This window comes from Mustela nivalis, assembly GCF_964662115.1.
Source record: "Mustela nivalis genome assembly, chromosome: 6".
Classification (NCBI taxonomy): domain Eukaryota; kingdom Metazoa; phylum Chordata; class Mammalia; order Carnivora; family Mustelidae; genus Mustela; species Mustela nivalis.
The window spans coordinates 6,574,893-6,599,154 of NC_139025.1; the positions used below are offsets into that span (position 1 = coordinate 6,574,893).

Below are 24,262 nucleotides of genomic sequence, written 5' to 3' on the forward strand. Positions count from 1 at the left end.
GAGAAGGCTAGGCTTCTAGGTTTCATTTTTATTTTGTTTTTCAGTGGGTTTCCTTAGAGTCGTCCTCCTGCTGGTCTGCTGATTTTGATCTGGAGGTGGGGGTGGGTGGATGGGGTGGCTCAGGAAGGAGGAGTCTGTGCTGAGGGAGGGGGCTGTAAGTGGGCGAGAGGGAGGTCTGGCCGAAAGAGGTGTGATCACTTGAGAGAGAAGTCTGGGAAAGTGGCTGCCCGCTGCTCCCACCAGCATAAAAACTGGGATCCCGGGTTCTTTTGGGTGGAGGAATATTAACAAAATGACCTTTTGTTGGAGGTGAGAAGTCAGAACCCCCATTCCTGGTGTGGAGAGGAGAAGGTAGCTATTCAGATGCACTGTCAAGGGCAGGGTGAAGCGCCCAGCCCAGCTAGTTCTCCAAGCCAAGGCAATATTGGATCAGGGCTGTGGACTCCTGGGGGCTGAGGACCCACAAAGCTCCCCATGACTTCAGGCTGCAAGTGTGCACACAGCTTTAGATGCAAGCAGATCCATCCGGATTCAAAGGCACGCAGGTGCGTGGGTCAGCGCCCACCCAAGATGAACCCCTATGAACAGAGCCTTGCCATCTGACCACTCTAGGGCCTACACTGTGATGAAACTCCAGTGAGGACATCGGTCCAACCTGGCGGTGTCCAGAATGCACAGTTCTGCTTTCCTGACTTCGGGTACCAAAAGAATCCTTGAAGGTACTCGGGGAAAACACTGGCTTTGTTTTAAAGACTTTTCCGGGCAGAGCGTGGCGTGCGGGGAGTGTAGTCCCCCAGCTGAGTTCTGGGGGTCTTCCATTGAGGCTGGGGGCCAGGGAATGCCTGCCCTGGGCTCTGTGTCTCGCAGCCATCTAAGGTTCTTTGTTTCCCTTAAGGAGAAACAGGACAAACCTTTGATGACCTCTTCCCACCCCAGCAACGGGCTAAAAGGTTTGAGGTTGGTAGACCCCACAACACTAAGTTCTCCAAAGGAGCCAGAGTGGATTCTTTCCTCCTCCCACCAAGAGTTCAAAGTCAGCCAATTAAGAAACCTAAACAGTGTGGTCTTCTCTTTGCATCATTGACATCATTGCCTTGTAAAACTTTCCCTGCAAAGGAGGCGCCTTTATTCGCTGGGAAAAAGTAGTATGTAATTTTCCTGACCTGGCCTTTGCTTTGGAGGGGAAGGAAAAGAGGGAACTCATTGCCAGAAACAAACGGGGCCCAAGACAGCAAACAAGTTCCACACTCCCGGGTCGGCGGGGCCTTGCTGTCCGCAGCATGGGGTCCTGGACACCGAAAATGGCGTTTTGTGGGGACGAGAAACCAGGGGGGCTGTGGAGCGCAGAGAGTCTGAGGTCTCCCGGTCTTGCGCGCATTCTAAGACTATGGGGGAGGGGGAGGGAGACAGATATCAAAATCCTCCCAACTCTGAGACTGTACGTCTTCTCCCGCTCCCATGAAACGAGGCGCCACCTGCCTCACCACTAATGCAATTTCCCGTGTGTCCCGACGGTTGCAACTTGCAAGACTAATCTTGCCCCCCTTCCCGGATCTCCAGCGACCCTACCCATTCCCGGCCTCTCCCCCCGCCACACACGGTGTCACCCCCAGCAAATCATCCCCTCCCACGTAGGAAGGGGCAGGGGCAGAACTCCTGACACACCCGCCGGGGACTTCGGGCTCCTCCCCGGGGGCGCCAAGGTTGGGGTCCATTAGTCTCCCCTCACTCCCAAGCCTAGGCGCACAATGGCCTTTCCCAAGGCGTGTGGTGCCGAGCTCTGGCGGGGGCGCGAGGCGGCCCGCACCTCCCGGACCCCGCATGGAATCGGGGCGACACTTTGGCGACTCCGTGATGGCACCAGCGGCCTCCCCTGCGGTCGGTGCCCGTCGCCTACCCGCCGGCTACGGTCCCGGCGGAGGCTCCCAGGAGCTACTTCCCGGCCTTAGGACGCGCCTGTTCCCTTCCAGGCAGCCGGTCTCGCCGACTCGCCCGCGGCCTCTCCAGCCTGCGCCCCGGGGCGCGCGGCTCGGCGGATGCGTCTCTCCTGCTTTCCCGGCCCAAGCCCGCCGCGCCCGTTGATTGTATCTTCCTGGGGCGGGAGGGCCGAGGGGGCTCCAGGCCCATGCATAATTCGGGGATTTAATGGGCCAGCTGCCCGAGCGGGGCTGTGAGGGGCGGGAGGAGGCGCAGCTGACCCTGCCCGCGTCTGGCTTCGCCGAAGAGGCGCGCTTCTTTCTTCCTCCGGTGACAGCTCTCCTCCCCCTCTCGGCCTGTGTCCGAGGGGGGCGGGGAGCAGACAAGTCGTGGGGTTAGTCCGGGGGGGGTCTTCCTTGGTGCATTCCTGCAACTTTTGCTTTGGGGGGGCGGGAGGCGAGCAGTGAAATGGAGCCTCCCCGGGACCCGGCTCCCGTAGGAGCTGGGGGAGTTGGAATGCAGGTTTCCTCCGAGCATTCTGCAGCCCTCGAGTCATTCCCCCCTCCCCCAGCCCCTTTCCCCCCGCCCTCGGCGGCCCCCTGTCGGCCCCCAGCCCCGCAGCAGCCCGGCGAGCTCGCCCTTGGCCCGGGGCCAGCCCTCTTCCCTGGCAGCGGGCGGAGATGGATGGAGGCGGAGACCCAAGGTCAAGGGCGGGGAGCCCGCGGGCCTGGGGCCCCTTTGTGCGCTGGGGTCCGCCCCTCCTCCACCCGCCCTCTCCTCCCCGACCCCCGGGCGCGCGCTCGCACTAGTGACCTTCCCGGGCGTGGGGAATTGCATTTCTGGACCCCTGAAAACTCTTGCCAGTGGTCCCATCCTCAAAAATCAGGGCGCGAGGGGCGGGGCTCCTCGCTGGGGTGGCGTTCCTTCCTGGGCGTTTTCTTCGTGGTCCTGGGGGCACACTGGGATCCCCTCTTCGCCCCGCCTCGAACGCTCTGAAAGGGTCGCGCCCGACCGAACTCGGCATCAGCCCACCTTGGCCCGACAGAGCCCGGCAGTTCCCCGGATCCAGGTGAGGCCCGTTTGGAGGGAGCCTCAAAGAGTTCCTTTGTGCATTTTGTGTCCATCCTGGGCAAACAGTCCCGTCCCAAAGTGGTTTTCTTTGTAGGGTGTTTTTTTTTTTTCCCTTCCCCGGGGGGGGGGGGGGGAGGAGAGGGAGCCTGCTTTTCTAGAGGGAATTCCTGGGGGCTGGGATTTTAAAACACTCAAGAACAAAAGTGGTTCCCCAATTGTGTGGGAATGGAGCCCTCTACTAGAGTGGGACACAAAGCCTCCTGGAATTACAGGGAATTAATGTCAGTCCTTCTTCCAGCCCGACTTCTCTTACAATAACCCCCCCAAAGAGAATTTGTATGCAAATGGTCACCTTGGTAGGAGTCTCTCTTTATTTTTGCTTCTTAAAAATTGGCCTCCAATTGTTTAAAGCACTCCAACAGACCCTTAAAGAGTCAGAAAAGCAGTGGTTGGACGCCCAATGTATTTACCACAAAGCTCTTAAGAAAATGTTCAAACATTTTCCCAAAGCTGTTACTCCAGAAATAAAAATGTATGCTGTTTGCCTATAGAAGATTAAAAGTTTACCTTCAGTGTGACAGCTTTTCTAGGCTAGAATTGGAGCCACGTCTCTATTTTCCATTATTCAGAAATAGGTCTGAACCACACAGAATATATTTGCTGTAACAAGAGTCAAGGTAATCTAAAAAAAATAAGTATACATATTTCTTTTTGATTTGGGCTGACCCAAATCATAACAGAATATTGCACTTTCTGTGCTATCAAAGGCTAAAGTATTTTGTAAACAATGCCTTCATGGCATTTAGAGTAAGAGTTGATCTTAAGAAAATCTCAGATTTAGCTAACCCGAACTTTGAGAAGCCAGCTTTTCTTCTGGAGGAATCTGAAGGCACTTGTCAGTTTATTTTTTTCTTGAAAGGCCTGCAGAAAAGGTAACAAATTCAACACTTGGGAACTCAAAGCTGCTGGCAGTCCTGGACAGGAAGGTTTTCATATCTGCCTGAACTTGCTCGTTGATTTCTCAGACGTCCATTTATAACAGTTCTAACATGATGGAATCTGCCTTTGAATATCTGTAAATACGGGTAAAGATCACAATCCGGCACTCATAATGGTCCAAGACTAGAAAGGCAGATTCTTGTGTTTGATTAATATTTATGTTACTGGATTCCTTTACAGAAAGAACGATGGATGAAGCACTAATTACATGTGTGTTTGAGGGGCTCCATCCTAGGTTTCTGCAGTTCCTGAAGAGGCATGTCGTAAATTTTAGGATTTTTGGAATCAGGGTACTTATGGGGGGAATTGTCCATGTTTGGCTTGAAAGACAGGTAACTGTGTGGTTGGCTGACCTAATGTCTATGACACGAGCAGAAGGAAGCCAACTTACCTCTGCTTTCTTTATTTTGAGGATTCAACAGTGCAAAAAATTATGGGGCAGAGTGGTGGAAGTTTCTTGTCCAGAGTCCGTGGAAGTATCTTGTCTAGAATTCTCCTCGAAGAGAGGATTCTGCAGCCCCCGGGTGCTCTTGTGCCTTGGGAGGACACACACACGGTTTTGTGTCCGAGGGGCAGGCTGGGCTGCTTTGCCTTGCGGTGTGGTGTTCTGAACCACGCGTCATCTGCAGGGTGCAGATGACTTGCTTTGCTTTTGTTCAGGAGCCACGGGTGGGAGACTTGCTTGGGAATGGGGGACTTTGGCAGCCAGATCGTGTTGAAAGACCAGTGGGGTTGTGATCCAGAGGCATCCTGCGGAGGCCTCCTTTGGACACGCAGTTAAGCACTCTCTGTTTTATTACTTTGAGAAATCTAGATTTTCTTGCAGGGTTTTTCTAGAAGTGTGGTTTCCCAGAGCCGCACCTGAGCCCTGGTTAGGGCGGGAGCCTCTGGATCCTTTCTGGGCCGCCTCATTTGTCAAAGTACCACAGTCAAGGTGTTCGCACAGTCTCATTTGTGTTTGTTCCTAAACAGTCCCCGGGCGGGTCTCAGTGTCTTCATCTATAAAATGGGGATATCCAATTGTTGACACTCCTGCCACCGTCCTGATGTGAAAACAGACCATTCTGTAGGAGTGAAGTAATTGCTTATTTCAAAGACATCGTAAAAGCATAGACTCGCCATTGTTCAGTGCACGGGGGCAGAGTGACTAATTTGCAAAAGGGAGAGGAATCAAGTAACTACTAGCGCAGCGTGTCATTTTCAATGCAAGGGGGAAGAATTAGGGGATTTAGTGGGGAGTCCAAGGGGGAGGATTTGAATTTTCAATCTAAAAACCTAATACTGCCCCATCCCCATTCATTTTGGGGGACTGTCACGTGAGTCAGAATCTTAATATGGAGTGGGGTTTGCTGTTACTCCTGCCCCGAATATACCAGAAAAGGTATCTTTACTGACGTTTGGGGTCTTGCCCCCAGACAGGAGCTGGGTAGAGGGGGTGTAGACTTGGGGGATGGGGAGGAATGCATACAGCAGGCTGCCTTTAAGTGCACAGTCTTATTAGATGCAGATGAGGAAGGAACTCAGTGCAGTGCAGGCTGGTGAGGAAATTCTCCCCTTTTTTGGCCGCCACCTCTGAAAGCTAACAAAAATGGGCATTTAAGCCCCCAGAGCGCACAGGCCGCTCTGACCTGGCACCTTCTTGGGGGAAACGGGAGGCCCCAACTGTCCTTTTGGGACTCCATCTTCCTCTTGTGTTGTTTTCCTTTTGATGATGCTAGGTTCCTTTTTTCCAGCCAATGCTGAGTAAACCCGAGTTAGATTTTTAAAAGGAATAACCCCTGGCAGGGCCCAAAACCTCCGGTGTAGTCTTGCTGGTTAGAAAATACAGATCCTTGCTTCGTGTATTTGGTTGGTTCACCCTGGCAGGGCCCAAACCTCAGGCTTGAGTTTGGGGGTGTGGGTGGGGGAGTGTGGCACTTTGCCTCCTCCACAGGGGACTTGATAGAGCCCTTGTTCCCTGGCATTAGAGCCTGGGTGGGGCGGGGGGGCACAGCAGATACCCAGAGCCTGCGTTGGTGTAGGCAAGGAGCCAGAAGCTGTCTGGTGCTCCTTAATTGAATACAGATCTCAGTCAGTTCCACGTGGCCGTGTGAGGCTGGGCAGGGAGGGCAGTGGTACTCCCCCGCCTCCCCCTTGCCTGGACTCGAAGAAGCTGGGAACACCCCAACCTGAGGGGCCTCGGGGCCTGTCCCAGCCGCCAGCCCCTAGGGTTTGCAAAAAGGCAAGGGAAGTGGGCAAGGAGATAGCGCCCGAGTAAACAGTGTTTGCATGAACTGGGTCTTCTATCTTTGTTAGTGGCGGCTCGTTAATTAACAGGCCGATTAGTGTCGCCTTCTTTTGACACCTACGTGTGTTTTGGGGCAGAAGATTCTTCTAAAACCGAACAGAACCGTTCAGGAAGTCCTTGTACGGAGCCGTTAGTTTCTTCTCTCTGTCCCCCTTGTCCCCCTGCTCCCTCTTCCTGTCCCCTCCTCCCCACCCTCCCTTCAGCCCAAGTGGGCTCCTCGTTGCGCGGAGGACAGACACGTTAAACACAGCTAAATAAATCGTGTTTGCGCTTGGCGTTCTTGGTAGTGAAAAATCTGTTGCCTGTTTTCACTTCCTTATTTCTCAGCATTTGCTTCCTACCTGTTCTTGAGCACATGCCCAGAAATAGTAGTTTTGTCAAATGAGGGGATAATGCCAGCCAGCCTCTCTCGCTGCCAAGGAAGCTGCTGGATTTTGCAAAACAGAGTGACGTTTTTTTAGTGACACTGATTTTTTTTTTTCTTCCCCTCAAAGAAATTAGGATGTAGAAGAAGAGTATTAAAAAAATGCACTTAGGGAAGAGAAAAAAAAAAGAAAAACAAAGCCCACGCAGTTATCGCCGTGGCGCAGGGACATGCGTTGAGCAGGTTCAGAGATGGGTCTCACTTTTGTTTGCACTTGGCGGCTCCAAGGGCAAGAGGCAGCCTTCAGAGGAGGGGAGGCTGCCTAGGGCCGCGAGAGCTAGCTGAGTCAGGCTCCCTTCCCTTCAGCCCCAAGACTTAATTTTCTCTGCCATTTTGGTTGATGTGGTGTAAAGATTTTGTTTCCCTCTTTTTTTCCTGGTGGGTTCTGTGTGCTTCATTTCCAAGGCCTCCTGAGGGGCGGGCGCCTGCTCTGCACTCTTCCTCGGAGATTACAGCTAGATTCTAGCCCCGATCCGGGTCTGGAGCTCTTTGGGATCCTGGCCACACTGTCATTGTTTATATAAAAGAGACCCCTCCCTCCCTCCGTGTCTTTATCCACAGCCTTGTTTGGGGGCGGGGGGGGGGGGGGGAGAGCTGGTATCTGAAAAGTCATCATCATGGTGTGCCGGTGTTTGCTGGGCAGAGAATTACAGCTGAATATAGAGAAATACAGCAGATTAAAAAAAAATATATATATATATATATATATATATATATATATTTTTTTTTTAACAGCTTCAAAAACAAAAAGAAAAACAAAAGACAAACGCGGAGTGCTTCTGCCAGGAGCCTGGGCTCATCTTACTGGGCGATCTTTGCGGGGTTTCTGCACCGGGTTCTGTCTGAGGCCCAGCACATCGGCTCTGTTTCAAAGACAGCCAAGGGGGAAAAAAAAATTACAACAAAATCAAAGTCCGCGTGCTCTGACTTCCCCCAATTTCTAATGGGAATACCCTGCAATAGAAATGATATTTCCGTGGAGGACTGTGCCACTGGTTTCTTTAATTACATTAAATAGCGGTATAAACCTCAGCTGATGTAAGCCCTGTTTCAGTAGCAGCGGCCCCGGGAGCGCGGCTAGATTGAATCCGAGCAGCACTCCCCGTGTTAATGTGCTAACAATCTTTATTCAATTAATCCCGCAAACTGTTAATTTTTACAAATTTTGTTGTGCACACACTGTACCTTACTGTCGGTGTGTTAGGAGATGAAAATGGATTTCACGTCAAAAACTCAGGAAGAAGGTGGCTGTCAGAACTGCTCCCTTAGAAGAAAATTTGTGACTGTAGCCGTCAAGTGCTACCCATGCTGAAAGGAAGGCTCACAATATGTATATTACATGCCATCTACATGCGGAAAACTCTGTTAAAGGAGCTACTTTGTTGAAAGTAATTACAGGCCTGCTCAGTGTTTTAGTCAGTGACATTTCAGACTTGGCTTGGAAACATAAAGAGGCCACGGAAAGACTCTGTGCTTGCGTGATGCAAGGCAACGCACCTCAGTGTTCTGGATGTCCATTAGTAGAAGGTAAAAAGAATGAAAAAGGAGAAAAAAAAAAGACTCAGTCAACAACAAAAGCCAGGAGAGAGCTGGATATTTTTATTATGACAGTAGCACTCTGTTGCATGTAACACTAGCAATGCAGCTGAAACCCCAAAATGCATTTGAGCTAGAGCAGTGGCCCCTTTTCTTCCTTCCTTCCTTCCTTCCTTCCTTCCTTCCTTCCTTCCTTCCTTTTTTGTTTTTCCTCTCTTTCCTCCCTTCCTTCTCTTCTCTTCTTTTCTTTTCTTTCCTTTCCTCCTTCCTTCCTTTCTTCCACCTACTGACCTAGTTAAACTTCTTTCCATCTAAAAACCAAGAAGCCTACCTTCCTGGCCTTTGGTTGCATATTCCCCTACTGGGCATTTAGGGATTTTATGGTCCCATATTGATAGAGGTTGATGCTGCTCACATCCCACATAGCCACAACCCCATCGGCACCTGGGACTGCTGTCCTCTCTCCTGCTGCCTCTGGCTTGAGTGCTGGCAGTAACCTCCTTCCTGGGCACTCTGTTTTCTCGATGTTCTTTTTATTGGCTGTGCTGCTTGGTTGTCATTTTCAGTTCTCTGGGATTCTCGGAGTTCAGACCTCCCCCTTGTATTCAGGTGTTGCGCTCTCTGCATGGGGGCTGAGCCAAAGCCAGGGTTGGGGTTTGCGGGGCTTGCAAACCACAACTTCCTGAATTCACCAGTTTTTAAACATGTTCTCTAGAGGACCAGATTTTTAACAAGTGTCAGGATTCAGGATTTCCAGGTCATTCTTCAGATGTCAGACACAGTGGATGCTGATGGGGGCCAGGGGCGGGGCATGTCCTTAGTTTAAAGCTCAGGCTTTTAGGCAGCAGATCTGAAGAGTGGTGTATTTCCTTTATGTGATGTGTGGCTTCTGTCCTCATGGTGGTCCATGCCTGTGCCCTACCACTCTAAACTCATGCACTCCATGGGGAGTGTCCCTGGAGACGTGTCGAAGGGATACCAGACTAAGGTGGTCATGGGAGTCTGGCCACGACGTGCCTTCTGGGAGAGGGGCACAGAGTCTTGACCCCAAGTGCCATGAACTTCATGTTTGGAATCCATATGTCTTAGCCAGCTTCCGACTCCAGTTTATAGACTGCACTGTCTGTCTGGAGTTCTTGCTGAAGTGATGTGTCCTATACTGTTAGTGGCTCCTGATGCAACATGATAGAAAATGACGGAAAGATCTTGGATAAATTGTGTTTTAGTACAGAAACTGCAGAAGACTGCAGCAGCCAAACCCGGCTTCTGATCGGAAAGCCTGAATCAGGGGAAAAGGAGGAAATTGCTCTGCTAGGTATTGGCCAGCTCTTTTTACTCTTTTACTGAGATTCAGAGAATCATCAACTCCCGGTTGTCCTTGGCCTCTGTGGATTCTGGGGCAGCCCTGCGCACATTTGAACACGTCCACATGGCTGGTATTGGTATTTGCGTGTATGTGTGTACGCATATATGTATAATTTTTGTATAATAGATGTGCACACGCACATTTTCCTAACTGGTGAAACCCTTGGTTTCACCTTCTGTTTTCCCCAGGCCTGTCCATTCCAGGAGCGTGGGCCCCAATTTGGTGGACCCTGACTGCTGAGGTCACCCCAGAGGACTCTGTGCTCCTGTGTGTCCCTCAAGGCCGTGGTGCCTAGGCCTCCGTGTCTCCGCCAGAGTTACAAGCGATTGTGGCTTATTTGCATTCCAGAGGCTGAGCGGGCTCCAGGGAATTCCCCAAATGATGAGCAAAAGAGTTGAAGCTGCACGTTTTCCCCTGCAGATGCCCACTCCGGGAGTGGACTGGTCACCCCGGAGCACTCAGTCAGCCTGCCCTGGAGAGTTGGCGGAATATGATTCAGACACATCCTTCCTCCCCAGTAGCACCTGACATTTCCTGGGCTTCCTCCCTGGGCCTTTTGGAAGGGCCCTAGAAGGTTTTGGAGTTTGTGATGTAACCTCACCGCTCCTTGGCTCAGGGTGCTGCCCTGGAATACTTCAGCTGCTTGAATCTTGAGGAAATTGTGGCAGCCATTGAAACAGGTGCTTTTGGACCTGGCGATGGGATGGGCCTGCTTCTATCTGCAAGGTGCCGTGGCCGGGTGGATGTTCCCTTTCTAAGCCTTGGCAGAAGGAGGGAAACCGGTTTGGGTAGCGTTGGTGATGGGGGGGGGGGACACAATTGTTCCTTTGCCTTGCCTCTCCTCTTTCGGGGATGCATTAAATGTGGCGCATGCTGGGGAGCAAAAATAGTTGAAGTGGTGATTCACTGTGACAGATCTCAGGAGTGCACGAAGGGGGAGGTGCAAGGCGGAAGGTGGCCTTCCAGGGTGCTGGAGGGGACGCGGTTCTGGCCCCCTCTATGTGGCCAAGGCTTCTTGGTGCCCTGGTGGCCCCAAAGGGCTGTGATGGTGGGTGAGGGTCTGTGGATGTTTACCGGGGAAGTGACTGTTGGATCGGCCTTAAGGCCAGAGATGTTCTTGGAGGCCCCTGGCAAGCCCACCCCTCTCCCTGTTGCCTGGCACCCTAGAGTAGACCTCTCTAGGTCCAGCCACATCCGGGCAGTGACAAGGGAAGCCAGGCAGGCCTTCTTCCCTGCACTGGAAGAAATCCCACCCTCCCAGTCCGAGAACTGTTTTCAGCAGGAAGCCTGAGTCAAGGCCTGGCTCTGGCTGGGTTTTGTTTTTATGCCCCTCTGTGATGGCCCTGAAGGATGTCTTGAAACACAGCTGTGCAAACCTTTGTGAGATCTCATTGGCCCTTCTTGTTGCTCTTCTTTTAAAGGCCACCAACGTGTGCACCCCACACTCAAACCTGTTGCAGCAAGGACCCGAGACCCGTGATGGGTGCTCAGACTTGCCTGACTTAGAAGGAGAATCCAGAAGTGGGAGGTGGGACTTGGCAGTCTTAGCTCCCCGCAGAGAATTTCTGGATGCCCCCAGTGCTCTGGTGCTCTGAGCTAAGCCGTGCTGCACACCCACCAACTCTCTTGGCCCGTCTTGGGGACCTGCCCTGACCTTGCAGTTTTCACGGTCACTTACGGTGCTCACATCTCAGCTTGGATTCCCTTTCTGTTTTGTTTATGATGACGATGACGATGACGATGATGATGTATTTTATAATGAAATGAAAAACAAGTTCTGGCATTTGCTGGTTACCAGACCTTGGTGATTAAAAATGAAGAAGATGAAATAGTATCTGTGGAGTGAGGGAATTTATTTGCGGAGGGCCCCCTCCCCCAGACCCATGCAGTTCTGAAATTGAGTAACAAAGAAGACTGCTTAGAATCCACCCCCCTTTCTGCTCTCTCAGCCCCCCTTCACCCCAAATGGAGAGAGAGAGAGAGACAAATGGTGGGAAGCCTAGGTCTTGTTGGGTGAGTACCCACTGCCTGTCTCATTTAAGGTGGCACTCCACTTCTTTTAAATAGGAAATTGCCAAAATGGATGTCATCGGCTGCTAATTAGATGTATTTTAACTGCAGGATCGTTTTACCAGCTAATACTGTTATTATGTGCTTCAATGTGAACCCGTGGTGGAGCTGTTAGGGTATGAACGTGCGGCCCTAGCTCACAGCTAGTGAAGCCTGTGGGATCGCTGGGACCCCCTCCTCGGTGGCCCCAAAGATGCCTGGGCCAGACCCCGTGTGGAAATCTGAGGCCTTTCAACTTCTCGAGATGTGTGTGCCCCCTTTATTCCCTGTGACCCCGTCTTTCAGTCTTTTGACCGGGGCCTGAGTCCAGAGGAGGCCCTGAGCTTTCTAGGTTGGAGGGCTCAAGTCACCACCTCCTGCCCCGCAAAGACAGCCTAGTCTCCTGTCTTTGGGCCGTAGGTCAGCCTAGACGTGATTTGACCTGAACCTCCAGCCCTGAGTTTTCCAGTCTGAGCTGGCTTCCCTCCATCCTCTCTCTTTAACAAACCAGAAAAAGAGTCCTGATTTCCCGTCGGGCTGGGGGGAGGGGGGCTAGAATTGGGATAGATTCTTAAGCAGGAGCAGTGTGTCTGACTTCATGCGGTTCCTCTCTCTCTGTCTCTCCCCCCTCCCCCCTTAATACATAGCATTTTTATCATCCTTAAGACAAAGTAGCTGGCAAAATATTTAAGCGATCCGAAAGAAATGTTTTTATTTGCCCGTGTGCGAATTGGGTTATCTGCCGATCTTGTTTATGAAATTTGGGGCTGCCTTTCCAGCAGTCTGTTCGCCTCTCAAATCTTTCCCGGCTCCCATTTCCATATTTCTGCGTGCATGTTCTTTGTTAATCACTTGGCAAGCGCTTATTTGAATATTAAAAATTTCTTTAATCATCAAAGGCAGGAGCACAGTCTCATGAATATTCATATTTTCCCCCCTCCTCAGACTGGATTCTAGTTCATTACCCTGCAGTAAAAGCCAAACAGCCATCAATCGCCCTCATTACAGGCTCTGGCGTTTTGATTGGCTGCCTGCTGCCCAGAGCTTTTTTTATTTTTTAATTTTTTTTTTTATTTTTTCCTCTTCTCCTATGAGCTGTCTTGTACCTGCCAACAACCAAAAAAAAAAAAAAAAAATCAACAATGCAAGAATAAATTTCTCTGGTTGAAAAACAACTTTGCAAACTTGTCAAACAGTCCTCATGGCTTGCTGCTGCTGAAGCGGTCACCACCACTAACCGACCCTCCACCCTCTTAAAAAAAAAAAAAAAAAAAAAAAAAAGGACCCGGGAAAAAAGGGTGGGGGAGAGAAGAATTAAATAAATAAATAAAAAGGGAGAAACTTGAGCCTCAGAGATGAATATTTGTCAAGAGAGTTGACGTAAGTTTCATTTGCATAATGACTTTGTACTTCTGCATTAATAAAATTTGCATATGAAGCCATGTTAATTACTCCTGATCATGCTTTTTGCATTCATGCATAGTAATTTTCTCCGACTTGTGAGAATTAATGTCTTGGCATGGGGGGAGGGGGCGCGGGGATTGTCAGGTTTCCTTGCCAGTGGCCCTCACTCACAAGCGCTCGCTCCCTGTCTGTCTCCCTCCTTGATCTATGACTCATTTTTGCACTATCAGTAGGAGTTCTTGGCTTAAAAAATGTATCAATTGAAAAGCACCAGTAGGGAGAAAAATCTACATTCTCCAGAGCTCTTCTCGCCAGCTCGGAACCCGTAACCCTCCCCTGCGGGAGGGGTGCCGGAGGACCCGGCTCTGGGAAGGGTGCATGTTCCCCTCCCCGCCAGGCTGGGGTTTTTCCAGGCGCAGTTTTTTGTGTCTACACTCCGGTGGGTGTGGGCGTGCCCTCGGGGTAGTGCGCATGTGTGAGGATGAAGCAGGAACATCTGCGGGGCCCCTCTAGAAGGGAGACAGGTTCCAGACACCCTCAGCATGGAGGCAGTAAAAACTGCCTTGTACCCTGATTTGGGGCTTAGGAAACATTTTAGGGATCGTAGTTTGGGACTCTTTTGTGCCTCTTTGTACAGGTGGCCTAGAGCGATGTTCTAACCCCTACGCGCCTCAGTTTGGTCACTGGTGACGGGGGAGGGTCATAGCACCTACTCCTGGAAAGGCTCCTGGCCTTAAGTGATAGGATCTCCGTGCTCATTGTTTCCTTTCCCCTCATGAAAGCCAGCCTCCACCGTAAGGAGTCGGGCCAGCCAGGGTTTTATGTTTAAGCCGCCTGGATCCTGCATAAAGCTGAGATGGCGTCTTGGTGTCCCTCTGCCGCATACCTTGGGTGCGGTTCCAGTTCCAGAGGGGACCCAACTAGACCGCAGAAGAAACCCTTTAAAAAAAGTGTCTTGAGGGGCTTTGTTGGGTGCCTTCTGCAGCCCATAGCACCCGACAGACGTTCCGTGCCAGGCTCGGGGTGGGGGGGGCACAATGGTTCCAGAGTGGAAAACAAATGGACGGTAGTGGCCATTCGGTGAGTGTTCACTGGAAGCCAGGCTCTGGCCAGGCTTGTCCTGACCTTCCTTTAAGGGCGGGGCTCTGAGCGAGTGACTCACCCCACGTCACATGGCCAAGAAATGGCAGAGGGGATCGGGCCCAGGCCTCTGCTCCAGGCCTGCGCCTGAGCTCAGACTTCCTCTGTGTGTCAGTCTGTTGTCAGCAGGCCTCGAGGGCGCTGTCCAGTGTGTTCTGGACTTCCTGCCGGTGCTTGACTGCAGGCCTCCTTCCTGGAGGGTGGACAAGGGCTTGGGAGTCGGCCTGGGATGGGTGCTGAGGCCGGACAGTCCTCACCTTGGACTTTGCCCTTTTAATCACTTTAAGGTGGACAGTTAGTGGTTTGGGTTTTTTTTTTTTTTAAGATTTATTTATTGGAGAGAGAGAGAGAGAGAGCACAAGCAGGAGGTAGCAGCAGAGGCAGAGGGAGAAGCAGGCTTCTTGCTGTGCAGGGACCCAGATTCGGGGGCTCGATCCCAGCACACTGGGATCATGACCTGAGCCAAAGGCAGATGCTTAGCGACTGAGCCACCCAAGGGTCCCATGTTTTGGGCGTCTTCACAATGTTGTGCAACCATCACCACCACTGTCTAATTCCAGAACATTCTCATGGCCCCAGGAAAAAACCATGTTCCCATTAGCCTACACTCCCCCACCCCCGGCCTCTGAAACCACTTGTCTACCTTCTCCTGTCTCTATGGACTTGCCAACTCTGGACATTTCCTGTGGTCAAACGACTTCTAGCATTGCCTTCTGTGTTTACTCTAGCTTCAGGAGTGGCTTTTCTGGAGTTCACCCTTGAGTTAAGCTGCTAGGGCTGGGGAGAGGGATTCCCCCAGGGCAGAGGTCTTCTGAGAGCAACTGGAGTGTTCTCTGTGGGCAGCTTGGATTAGAAGCCACTCACTCTTGTCCCCTCCCCTGTCTCCATTGAGCTAGCCCTTGGAACAGGTGGTCTTCAGTGAGGTTGGAATTCTTAATGAGGCATATGGAACCCCCTCCAGGGGGCAGCTTGGCCCTGCATCCCTATGTAAGTGGGGACATGACTTTGCCTTTAAAGACCCTGGTCTAAGCCTGACCTTTCTAGAAGGAGAGAGGTATGGCTGGACCTGCCCTTAGGTCATTTCTCCCAACCTTGGTGACCTAGGTTCTGCTCCGTTTCTACTTCGGCAGTCCTGGGCACTCCTGTCTCTCTTACTCAGCCATGGTAAATGGTGGTGTCTGTGTCACGGTTTCACCCAGAACCTGGGGGCCTGGATTTGCTCTTTTCAGTCTCCCATGGCCCGAGTGAGCCCAAGGACCCTCTGGCTTCCCTCCACCCCACATGGCCCTTTTTCTCAGCATCCCAGGGCACCCTGGTCCCTCCACCCTAGCTGCAGGCCGACGGAGAGGCACGGCGTATCCAGGCTTTGGAGACTCAACTGGGTTCAAGTCCCAGGTCTCTGTGAGCCTCAGTAGCCTCTGTGGGATGGGGGCTGGTTTTCTCAGCTGAGTGAGGCCTTGGCCTGTTGTGGTGCTATGCTAGGTGCTTGGCACAGAGCCGTGCTGGGAGCCTTCTGCGGTGTGAAGGCAGGAGAGGCAGACAGGATGGCGTGTGCGGTGTCCGGTGCTGGGGCAGGGCCTTAGGCGAGGACTGGCCAGGGCAGGCTTCTGGGAGGAGGTGGGGGAACCTGGTCTCAGGTGCTGACTTTACGTGGAGGCCAGCACTGAGTCTGTGGCTGGAGCGGCATGAGGTCATTGGCCATGCCCTCCCTTCTGGGGCTGTCATGGGCTCGGCCATGCCCCGGGCCCTGAGCCTCGCCTCGTAGGAGGTCTTTAGTCATGTTGAGGAGTCCACGTAGCTTTGGCTTCTTGGGAGGACGTTTGCCATCTTCTCAAAGGCCCTGGATAGCACACGGTTTGTAGAGGCAGGTGCCAGAGCGGATGAGCCCTGTTCTGGAGCCAGGTGGCCTGGACTTGGTGGGGCAGCGGGCCCGTCATCAGTTTGCCGGTCTGTGCAGTGGGTCTCCCAGGCCCTGTGCCCTGGGCATGTTGGAAGGCTCACTCAGGACGGGGTCTGACAGGATCCTGGCTGGAAGTGGGCTCATGGTGCCCTGTGGCTCTCCTGGGTGGGGGGATCCCATGGGGGGCCCCGAGGTGGGCAGACCCCCTCCCTGCAGGCCCGTGTGGGATGGTGAGCGGCGTCGGGTGGCCTCCTTGGCAGAGCCGGCCGGGGGCCCAGCTGCCCTCATCTTGTTGGTGTTTTCTTTTTGTCTCTCTGATGCTTCCCTGCTCAATTATTTACCCAGGGAATTTGGGCTTCTTCACTTGTGGTTTTGGCAAGGGCTTCACACAGATTTTTGCCCTGGTGGTCTCTTAGCCATTTAAGATAAACGGCCAAATCAAACGCAGGCCTTGCCGGGGAGTCGGGCGAGCCATGGGGCTGGGCAGAGGCAAGAGAGCTCCAGGCCCTGCGTCCTGGCTGTCAGATGGGGGAGGCGCCCCCAGCAGGCCCGAGGCGTGAGGACAGGTGCTGGGCAGTGCCAGGATTTTCTTTTGGGGGGTGGGGTTCAAAGCCTTCCGAATGGCCTTGGGGCTTGTGTGCTGTGTGCTTGAAGCTCCGGCTGCTGAGGGTGACCGTGGGCTGGAGAGAGACACCAACTGGCCATCCTCCAGGCCCGCAGGTTAACCAGTGCCCAGGTGCTCAGAGGTAGACTGAGGTGTCCACGGCCTGTACCAGCAGCCTGTCCTGATATAGCAGACAGTGGTGGCTTGGAGCTTCTCAGCTCCTTCAGAGGGGGGTGGACCAGGTTTTTGGGAATGAATCCCCAAAGGGAGCCAGCTCCGGAACCCTCCGGAAGCCTCCACGTGGTGGGTGGGGGGGCTTCCCAGGTACAAGGGCTCTGACAACCTCTTTTGAGCCCCCCAGGGATGGGAGTCTGGTCCCAAGACAGCCCATCCTGGCAGCTGTGGAAGGAGGAGCCCACGAGGCCCCCACCCACTTCCCTGGCCTCTTGCCGCCTGCCTGTGCCTGGTCACCTTCCTGCAGGGCCAGTCACCCTGGGGCCTCCCTTTCTGGAAGGGTGGCCTGCAGCCCTCTGCCCCGGGCCCCTGTCCCACACCCCGGGTCCCTTGTATGGTCCAGGGCCCGACTGACCAGTCTTTTTTATTGTTTTTTCTCCAGGGCCGTGCAGGCCTGCCCAGCTGCCGGCGACGGCCCCCATAGCTGCCTCCTCCCACCCTCACCCATCCGTGATCACTCCGCCTCTGCGCACCCTGGGCGCTCTGCCGCCCTGCTTCCCCCTGCCGTGCTGCAGCGCGCGCCCGGTCTCGGGTGACGGGACTCAGGGTGAGGGTCAGACGGAGGCTCCCTTTGGATGCCAGTGTCAGTTGTCAGGTAACAGACGGCCGCGGTGGGGAGGGCGGGCTCCCAGGGATGGCGGGGTGTGCCCTGGGCCAGGCTGGCAGCTGCCTCTCCCAGGTGGGCCGGGCAAGGGGGGGCCCCAGGGAGGATGTGCAGTCGCACCCCTAAAGGCATTTTGGGGGGCGCAGGGGAAGTGGGGAAGCACGTCATTGTGCCCCTGTCCCCATTTGTCAGGAGGTCCCCCAACACGTCTGTCCGTTCTGAGGGTCTCACTCCCAGAATGCACTCCTGCAGCTTCCAAAGTTCATGTCTTTGGGCTGTTTGGCTAAAGCTTGATTGGATAACACTTAACATCTGAAGTTTTCTCCTGCCCTCGCCACTGCCGCCTCCTCCCCGCCCCAGTCACTGCCCCCCACCCTGCAGACAGCACTGGGGGGGAGACTCCCCGGCTGCCTGTGCACAAAGCCGGAGCCGTCCAAAATGCCAAGTTTCTCTTTGCCAGAATGTGTTGCCTATTAACTTTGAAACAAAAAGAGTCGCTCTGAAGGAGACTTTCAGCTGTGGCCATGGGAGGGGGTGAAGCCTTGCGGGGTGCCTGTGGGCTAGGGCCTTGCACGTCCCCACTGTGTGCCCCCTGGCAGGTCTGTGTGGCTGGCCTTCGTACAGACGAACGCACGGGCAGCCGCCGCACAACGCCCCCCACCTCTCTCTCCGGAAACAACCCAACTCCTGCTGGGGCCTGGGGTCCCTGGAGTTTGTGGGCACAGGCCTCCCATCTCAGCCTCTCCCCCCGAGGGCCTGGTGCCGGCATGCTGACACAGACACAGGCGGGGAGGAGCACCCCAGGTCTGGTTTCCGGGCGCGGTCAGGAGAAGAGGTGGGGGAGCTGTGCAGGCCTGGGGCCCATTCAGTTTGCCCCAGCTTTGTCACCAGGCCTGTTGCAGGCTTTCTTTTGATTTGGGTAGTGAAGGGAAAACTATTTTTCTGGGACAGGTTTTGCTTTAGTTGAAGCTGTCCTGAAGGATGGTCCCTGGTAGAGACTGTCAGCTCTGCGGGGGGCCAGAGCCTCGCAGGCCTTCCTGCTGGTCAAGTGGCCTGCGGCCTTCAGCAGCTCCCGCTGTGGTGTATGGTGGCATCATAGTCCTGGGCTCATGCCTTGAATGCACAAAGCAAAGACTGAAACTGTCCAGGAAGGAGTCGACCCTGCCAGCAAAGCGGCCGGCTCCCTGCCCCGGGCCGCCCGAGTGCCTGGAGTGACCGGAGCTCGCATCCCAGCTCTGTAGGGCTGCACTGTGATGTCTGCTTGCTGAGCGAGGGGTGCCTCCTTCGTCGGGGTGCTTTGCCCTGCTCTCAGAGCTTCCTGTAATGAGTTCTGCAGCCTCCTGCCGCCGCCTTGGGGGGGGGGGCGTGCTCTCAACGATCATCCTGAGTGTTTCTGACTAGACTCAGGCAAGTTCTGTGGTACAGAAACATGATTCCCCCTGGCAGAGGTGCGCCCGGGGCTTCACTTAACCCTCTGTTGGCTCTGGTAGCCACACGTCTGCCCTCAGCCACAGCGCCGCCCCTTCCTTCAAGGGCCACATGTGGAGGGCCTATCCCGTGTGCAGGATTGCAAGGGGCTTTCGGTGTGCATTCTTGAATTTAATTCCCATAGTGACCTTAGGAGGTAGTCTCTTCTCCCCATTTTGCAGATGAGAAAGTGAGGCTTGGAGATGGGCTTCTCATGGCCCACGTTCAGTCATTGTTTCACGACATTGGCGTTGCGCAAACCAAGGTGGAGTCAGGCACAGCGGGTCTGGCCCTCCCGCAGCTTGCAGGGGTGGAGACGGGGAGTGCGGGAATGGGCACCCGCAGAGACCATTCTTGGAAGGGGATGGAAGGGCAGAGGGGGGTTTGACCCTGACTGGTCATCCGAAACCTGCTTCGCCTCTCGCATTGGCTCATCTGGTTTAGAGGCCCTCTAAGATCTTAGAACTTGATGCCATGAGGGCGTAGAGTCTGTGAGCGGTCCCCAAATGCATGTGAGCGCCCAGGGAGGGCCTCAAGGCAGGGTGGGGTCTGTTCTTGGGGTCTCTGAGACCTCCCTTCCCAACCTTCCTTGGAGACGGCTCTTGGGCCTGCGGCGCCGGCCGATTTCTGGCACTGTCCTTTTTCGCTGTCGGATCCCCGTTCATTTGCCTGCCCCAGACTTTCCGACCAGTTTCCTTACCTGAAGATACCCTGTTCTGGAGGTTGTTGTCCCTTTGTGGCTTCTGTCCCTGGCACTGGGCTGTTTGCTGAAGTGTTTTTAGTGCCTGTTTAATTAGTAGTTGGAATGGAGTCATTGAATTCGCAGTAACCCGTTAGGAAGAAGCAGTCCTCTGTAAAGACGGAGAGGGGCCGCCATCCTTACTTTGTTTTGTCTCTTTTCAGATCAGGATGCACTGAACCTATCTCTTCAAATTAATACGGAAAACCCCGGAGTAACCGTGTTTCACACAGGTTAATTGCATGCCCGTGAAGGCATTCACAGTTATTTATAGAAGGATGTGATTTTATGGGGAGCAAGCCACACAGGTTTGTGTGTGTGTTTGTGTCCCGCTCTGGCTGGCGGCGTCCCCAACAGCCCTGCCTCCCAGGCCCTCCACCGCCGACCTCCTGATGGTCACGGGGGGAGGGACTGGGGCTCTTCCTTGCTTGTTGACCCTGCTGAGATATTGGGAGGGCTCTGAGTCTGGGCGTTCCTGGAAACTGAAGTTTCTTCCCTGAGAAATTTCATGTAGGGACCTCCCCAGGGCACTGGTGGAGTGGAGAAGCTTGGGCTATGGTCCTGGCCCTCACTCCACCTGGCTGGTGACCTTGAAGGAGCCGTTCTCCCTCGGACGTGTATCATGCGATACATACGTGATGTTTAAAAATGAGGCTTCACATTTGACTTCTAGAACAGATGATGTTGATGTGTTTCAGTTACTGGCTGCTGTGGACAACTGGGCACGTGACTTGGCTCACGTCCCCAGAGTAGGGGTGGGGTGTTCAGAGGCCGGTTCGGAAACATCTGGGTCTTGGAAAGCTCTGAACTGTTTCCCCTTCCAGGGTTTCCATGACTGTCATCCCCTGCCCAAATGAAGGGTGCTGTTCTGAATGGTTTTGTGACCTTGGGCAAGCCGTTTTCCTCCCTGTTCCTCAGTTTTCCCACCTATAAAATGGGAGCAGTGATAGTTCATGCTTTGAAAGCTTTTTTGAGGATCGAGTGAGGTTATACATCGCCAGGTTCTGTGACCCGAGCCTCATGCTGAGTGAGCCCTGTAGAAGTTCTGACTCCTGCTTGTGCAGAAGACACGGTTGCCTGTCTGAAATTTTACATCAGGCCGGATCTCCAGGTTCCATTCTTAAAGGCAGTTAGCCTCTTGGCTGGCTCAGATCATGTACCGGCATTGTGAGGTGGAAAAGGAATCTAGAAACTTCATTGCATATTTAAAAGCCACAAATGGTCATCAGCTCCTGTGATTAATACATGTGCACGGTGAAGTTCAAGGTCTCACGCAAGAACACACAGGATCCCAGCTCGGGGAAGTGGAAGTGTTTGGATTTAATAGAAGGAGTCAGTTGCAGTCATTAGTAGATGCTGAAATCACAGGGCAATCTTGTAAAGTTAAATTCAATTTACTTTTCTACTGAAATTGCTTGCTGTGTTATTTAACTAGTCTGGGGTTTCTTGGCATGGGTTAAAGGGACAATAAAGATAAAAGAATACCTGTAAGTAAATAGTAGGGTGTAACAGTAGAATCTATCGTGTTCTCCTCCTTCAATTATATCCCAGTGTTCGTTTGTGTTGGTTTTTATAACCGGAGTCATCCAATGGGACACTGTGGATTAGACCACCCCAGCTGTAGAAGCTTGATGCAATTAATACAGTCTGTCTGGAAAGTGGCCTTATTTCTGGAAGTTTTATGTTAATGATATGGTCTGTGCTTTGCACATTTCATACCAGAACAAGAAGCACGCTGTAGTTTCATTCTGAACTGGGTTTGATTAACACTGGAGGATCAGCGGGAAGCCAAAGGGTGATGCTGCCCGAGATGCAGGGGCTCCCCAGTAGGGCATGAGAGCCTCCGTGGAGACTCTGGAGGGAGGGGTGAGTATGGGCAGCGGGAAGAAGCGAACTGAGTGTGGATGAACGTGTGTGGACAGAAGCCCTCGGTCTGGGGAAGGCTCAAGACGTGCTCCCGTGATTCCCTCGGCAAAGTCATGTTTGCTGTGAGTCTTTGGGGGCTGACCAGGTTCCAGCGTCAGTGGGGGTTGGCTCACTGGAGGAAAAGCGCTCTCAGGAGAGTCATTAAAAATTTAAAGAGTCATCTGTACACCTCGCGATGTCTGCATTGCCAAGGGGGCTGGTGGTCCGGCATTTGCCACCCGTGGGTGATTCTCGCATGCCTGTTCAGTGGATTCTGCTCAGTGTCTGCCTGCTTTGGGGGGTCACACTGCTGCAGAGGCCGCTCTGGACCACCTATCTGTAGAACCCAGGTGCCTCCTTTCGTGATTGAGGGAGGTACTGGGAGAAGCCACCGAGCACGGCCAGGGCCCCGGGACAGAGGAAGCGACTCTCCAGGCTGCTCGAGGTGGCACAGGGCAGCAGGGCTTGGGGAGGACTCCAGGAAAGCCGACGGTCCTGGAGTCCCATCTGCTCCAGCACTTACGGGGCTGGGTGCCGCGTTTCCAGGGGGCAGAAGGAGGGCAGGGCTGCCTGCTGGGGGGCGGGGACGGTGCAGGGGCACCTACCAGTGTGACTGTCCTTGGATAAAAGGGGTCCCAGCAATGTCCCGGAGAGGAGACCACTGCAACCATGCCAGATTCTGTTTCAATCCGAGCCGGCCCTTCAGACGTTCTGAAGGCAGAGCTAAATCAAAGAATTCTGTTCAAATCCGTACAAGATGTTGCTGTTTTTCTGCTCTGACAGGAGAGGCATTTGGAAGTGCAGTTTCTTTCTTTCTTTCTTTTCTTCCTTCTTTCCGTTTTTTTTTTTTTTTTTTTTTTTTTTTTTTATAGCTGTCTTAAAAAGGAGTTTGACTGTTCAGCACAGCTGGTGCTTATTACATTATGCACTAGCAATAAAATAGCATGTGTAATTAATTTTTAATGCAGTGCTGGATGCAGGGCTTTAAAGCAGTTAGTGGATGTGAGGAACCAGCACTGGCCACCGACATCAGAGATCCCGGGGCAGGCGGCCGCATTCTGCCACTTTGAAGGGGATCGGAATGTGGCGGAGGAGGCTGGGGTCCTCCACGTGGCATGCGGCGGAGTAGTCCAGAAGTGGGTTCCCTCCAGGTGACCTACGGCTTCAGTTCGTCTCTCATGACCTAGGGCCGGGGCGTCAGGAGATCATCCCATGCAACCCCTTCGTGATCTAGATGGGGTTGCTGAGACGGACACTGTGACATGGGCCCTGTGCCCTTTAGGGCTCTGCCCACCAGGCCAGATCACCCCCACCTGAGTTCAGGCTGGGGGCTTGGCCTCCAGCTACAGCCACATGAAGCACACAATCTGATTTGGCAGCAGAGTCTTTGCTCTGAGGAGCCCTGCACGTTTAGCTTCTTGGACCCTCAGTTTTGCCATCTGTGGTTGGAACACGCCTCCGTGTGTCCTCTGTTTGAGACGTTCCGTGGTTGTGCTTGGATCGTTGGCTGCCCCATCCCTTCCCGGGGCTCTGTGGATGGGTTCGTGTTTGAAACGAAATGTCACTGTGGACACATGCTGCTGGGAGAGGCCTGGAGGCACTGTGGGAAGCTGCAGAGTTGAGCCTGTACTTGGTCCCTGTCCTCAAGGTACCTGGGTATGATTGTGACTTCTGGATGGCCACCTCCTCTCCCCAAGCCTCAGTTTCCTTCCGTGTGAACTGGGGACACTGGAAGTATCCACCCGTCGTCCCTGCACTGGAGGTTCTGCTGAATGGCCACTGTGTCGGGGAGGCCACCGCTGAGCACCAGCGCATGGGGAAGCAGAGGCGGTGGGAGGTGTGCGAGGCGCGAGGATGAAGCTGGGCTCTGGAGAAGACGTGGGTCCGCCCGCCCGATGCCTGGAGAGGACGACTTGGCTGCCATCCCTTTGCAAGTTTGCTGCCCGGGAAATCACCACTGTCACTGCTCCTGCGACTTGCCAGGGTTTTGTGCAGGCCTACTATGTGCCAGCACTGTCCTCGATACTTTGCACACTTTGCTCATTCCACTCCATCCTCTTAACTCCCCTAAAAAGAGGTGGTCTCCCTTTTGCTCATGAGGATCTTAGGGCTCAGAACTTGTAGCTCTGCCCTCCTGTCTCAGAATGGTCTCCGAATGGCTCAAACAGGGGCATAGGAAATGCAGCTCGCTCGAGGAAGCCAGATCACATTCAGACATGGTCCTGGGAGGGTCCCTATGGTCTTTGTTTGCTGGCCATGCTGCTGCCTAATCTGGGGCAGGACACGGGGGTCCAGGAATGAGCTCAGCAGGGTTTTTGCCACGGTGGCTGGGCTGGACAGGAATGCTTTCTCTGCAGAAAAAAATTGAAAGGACTGAGCCTCCCGGAGTAGGGAGGGTTCTACAGATCCTCTGAGGTTTTCTCGATGGAGAAGGTGAGGCCGGAGGTTGGACAGCTTCTTTCAATGTGTGGCCAGTGACAGACGTGGGTATGGGTGTCAGCCAGAAGTCTGCTGACCTGGCGAGCCTCCTCCAGCTCGGGGCGCCCCTGTGGGGTCCAAGTTGTGAGTGACTTATGAGGACCCAGAGAATCCATCTTTAGTCCTCAAAAGGGAACT

General features: G+C 53.5%; 1 protein-coding gene across 4 annotated transcripts in view; it reads left to right on the plus strand.

Annotated features, from left to right (window-relative positions):
* BCL11B (BCL11 transcription factor B) overlaps positions 1-24,262 on the plus strand; it is a 95,004-nt gene that overhangs the window by 23,054 nt on the left and 47,688 nt on the right. For 2 of the 4 annotated variants that reach the window (XM_082737642.1, XM_082737641.1), the window contains one exon: positions 17,314-17,526. The exons of the other annotated variants lie outside the window; for them this stretch is intronic. In XM_082737642.1, the coding sequence (XP_082593768.1) occupies positions 17,314-17,526 (213 nt within the window). The remainder of the gene's footprint in view (positions 1-17,313; positions 17,527-24,262) is intronic. 4 annotated transcript variants of the gene reach the window in all.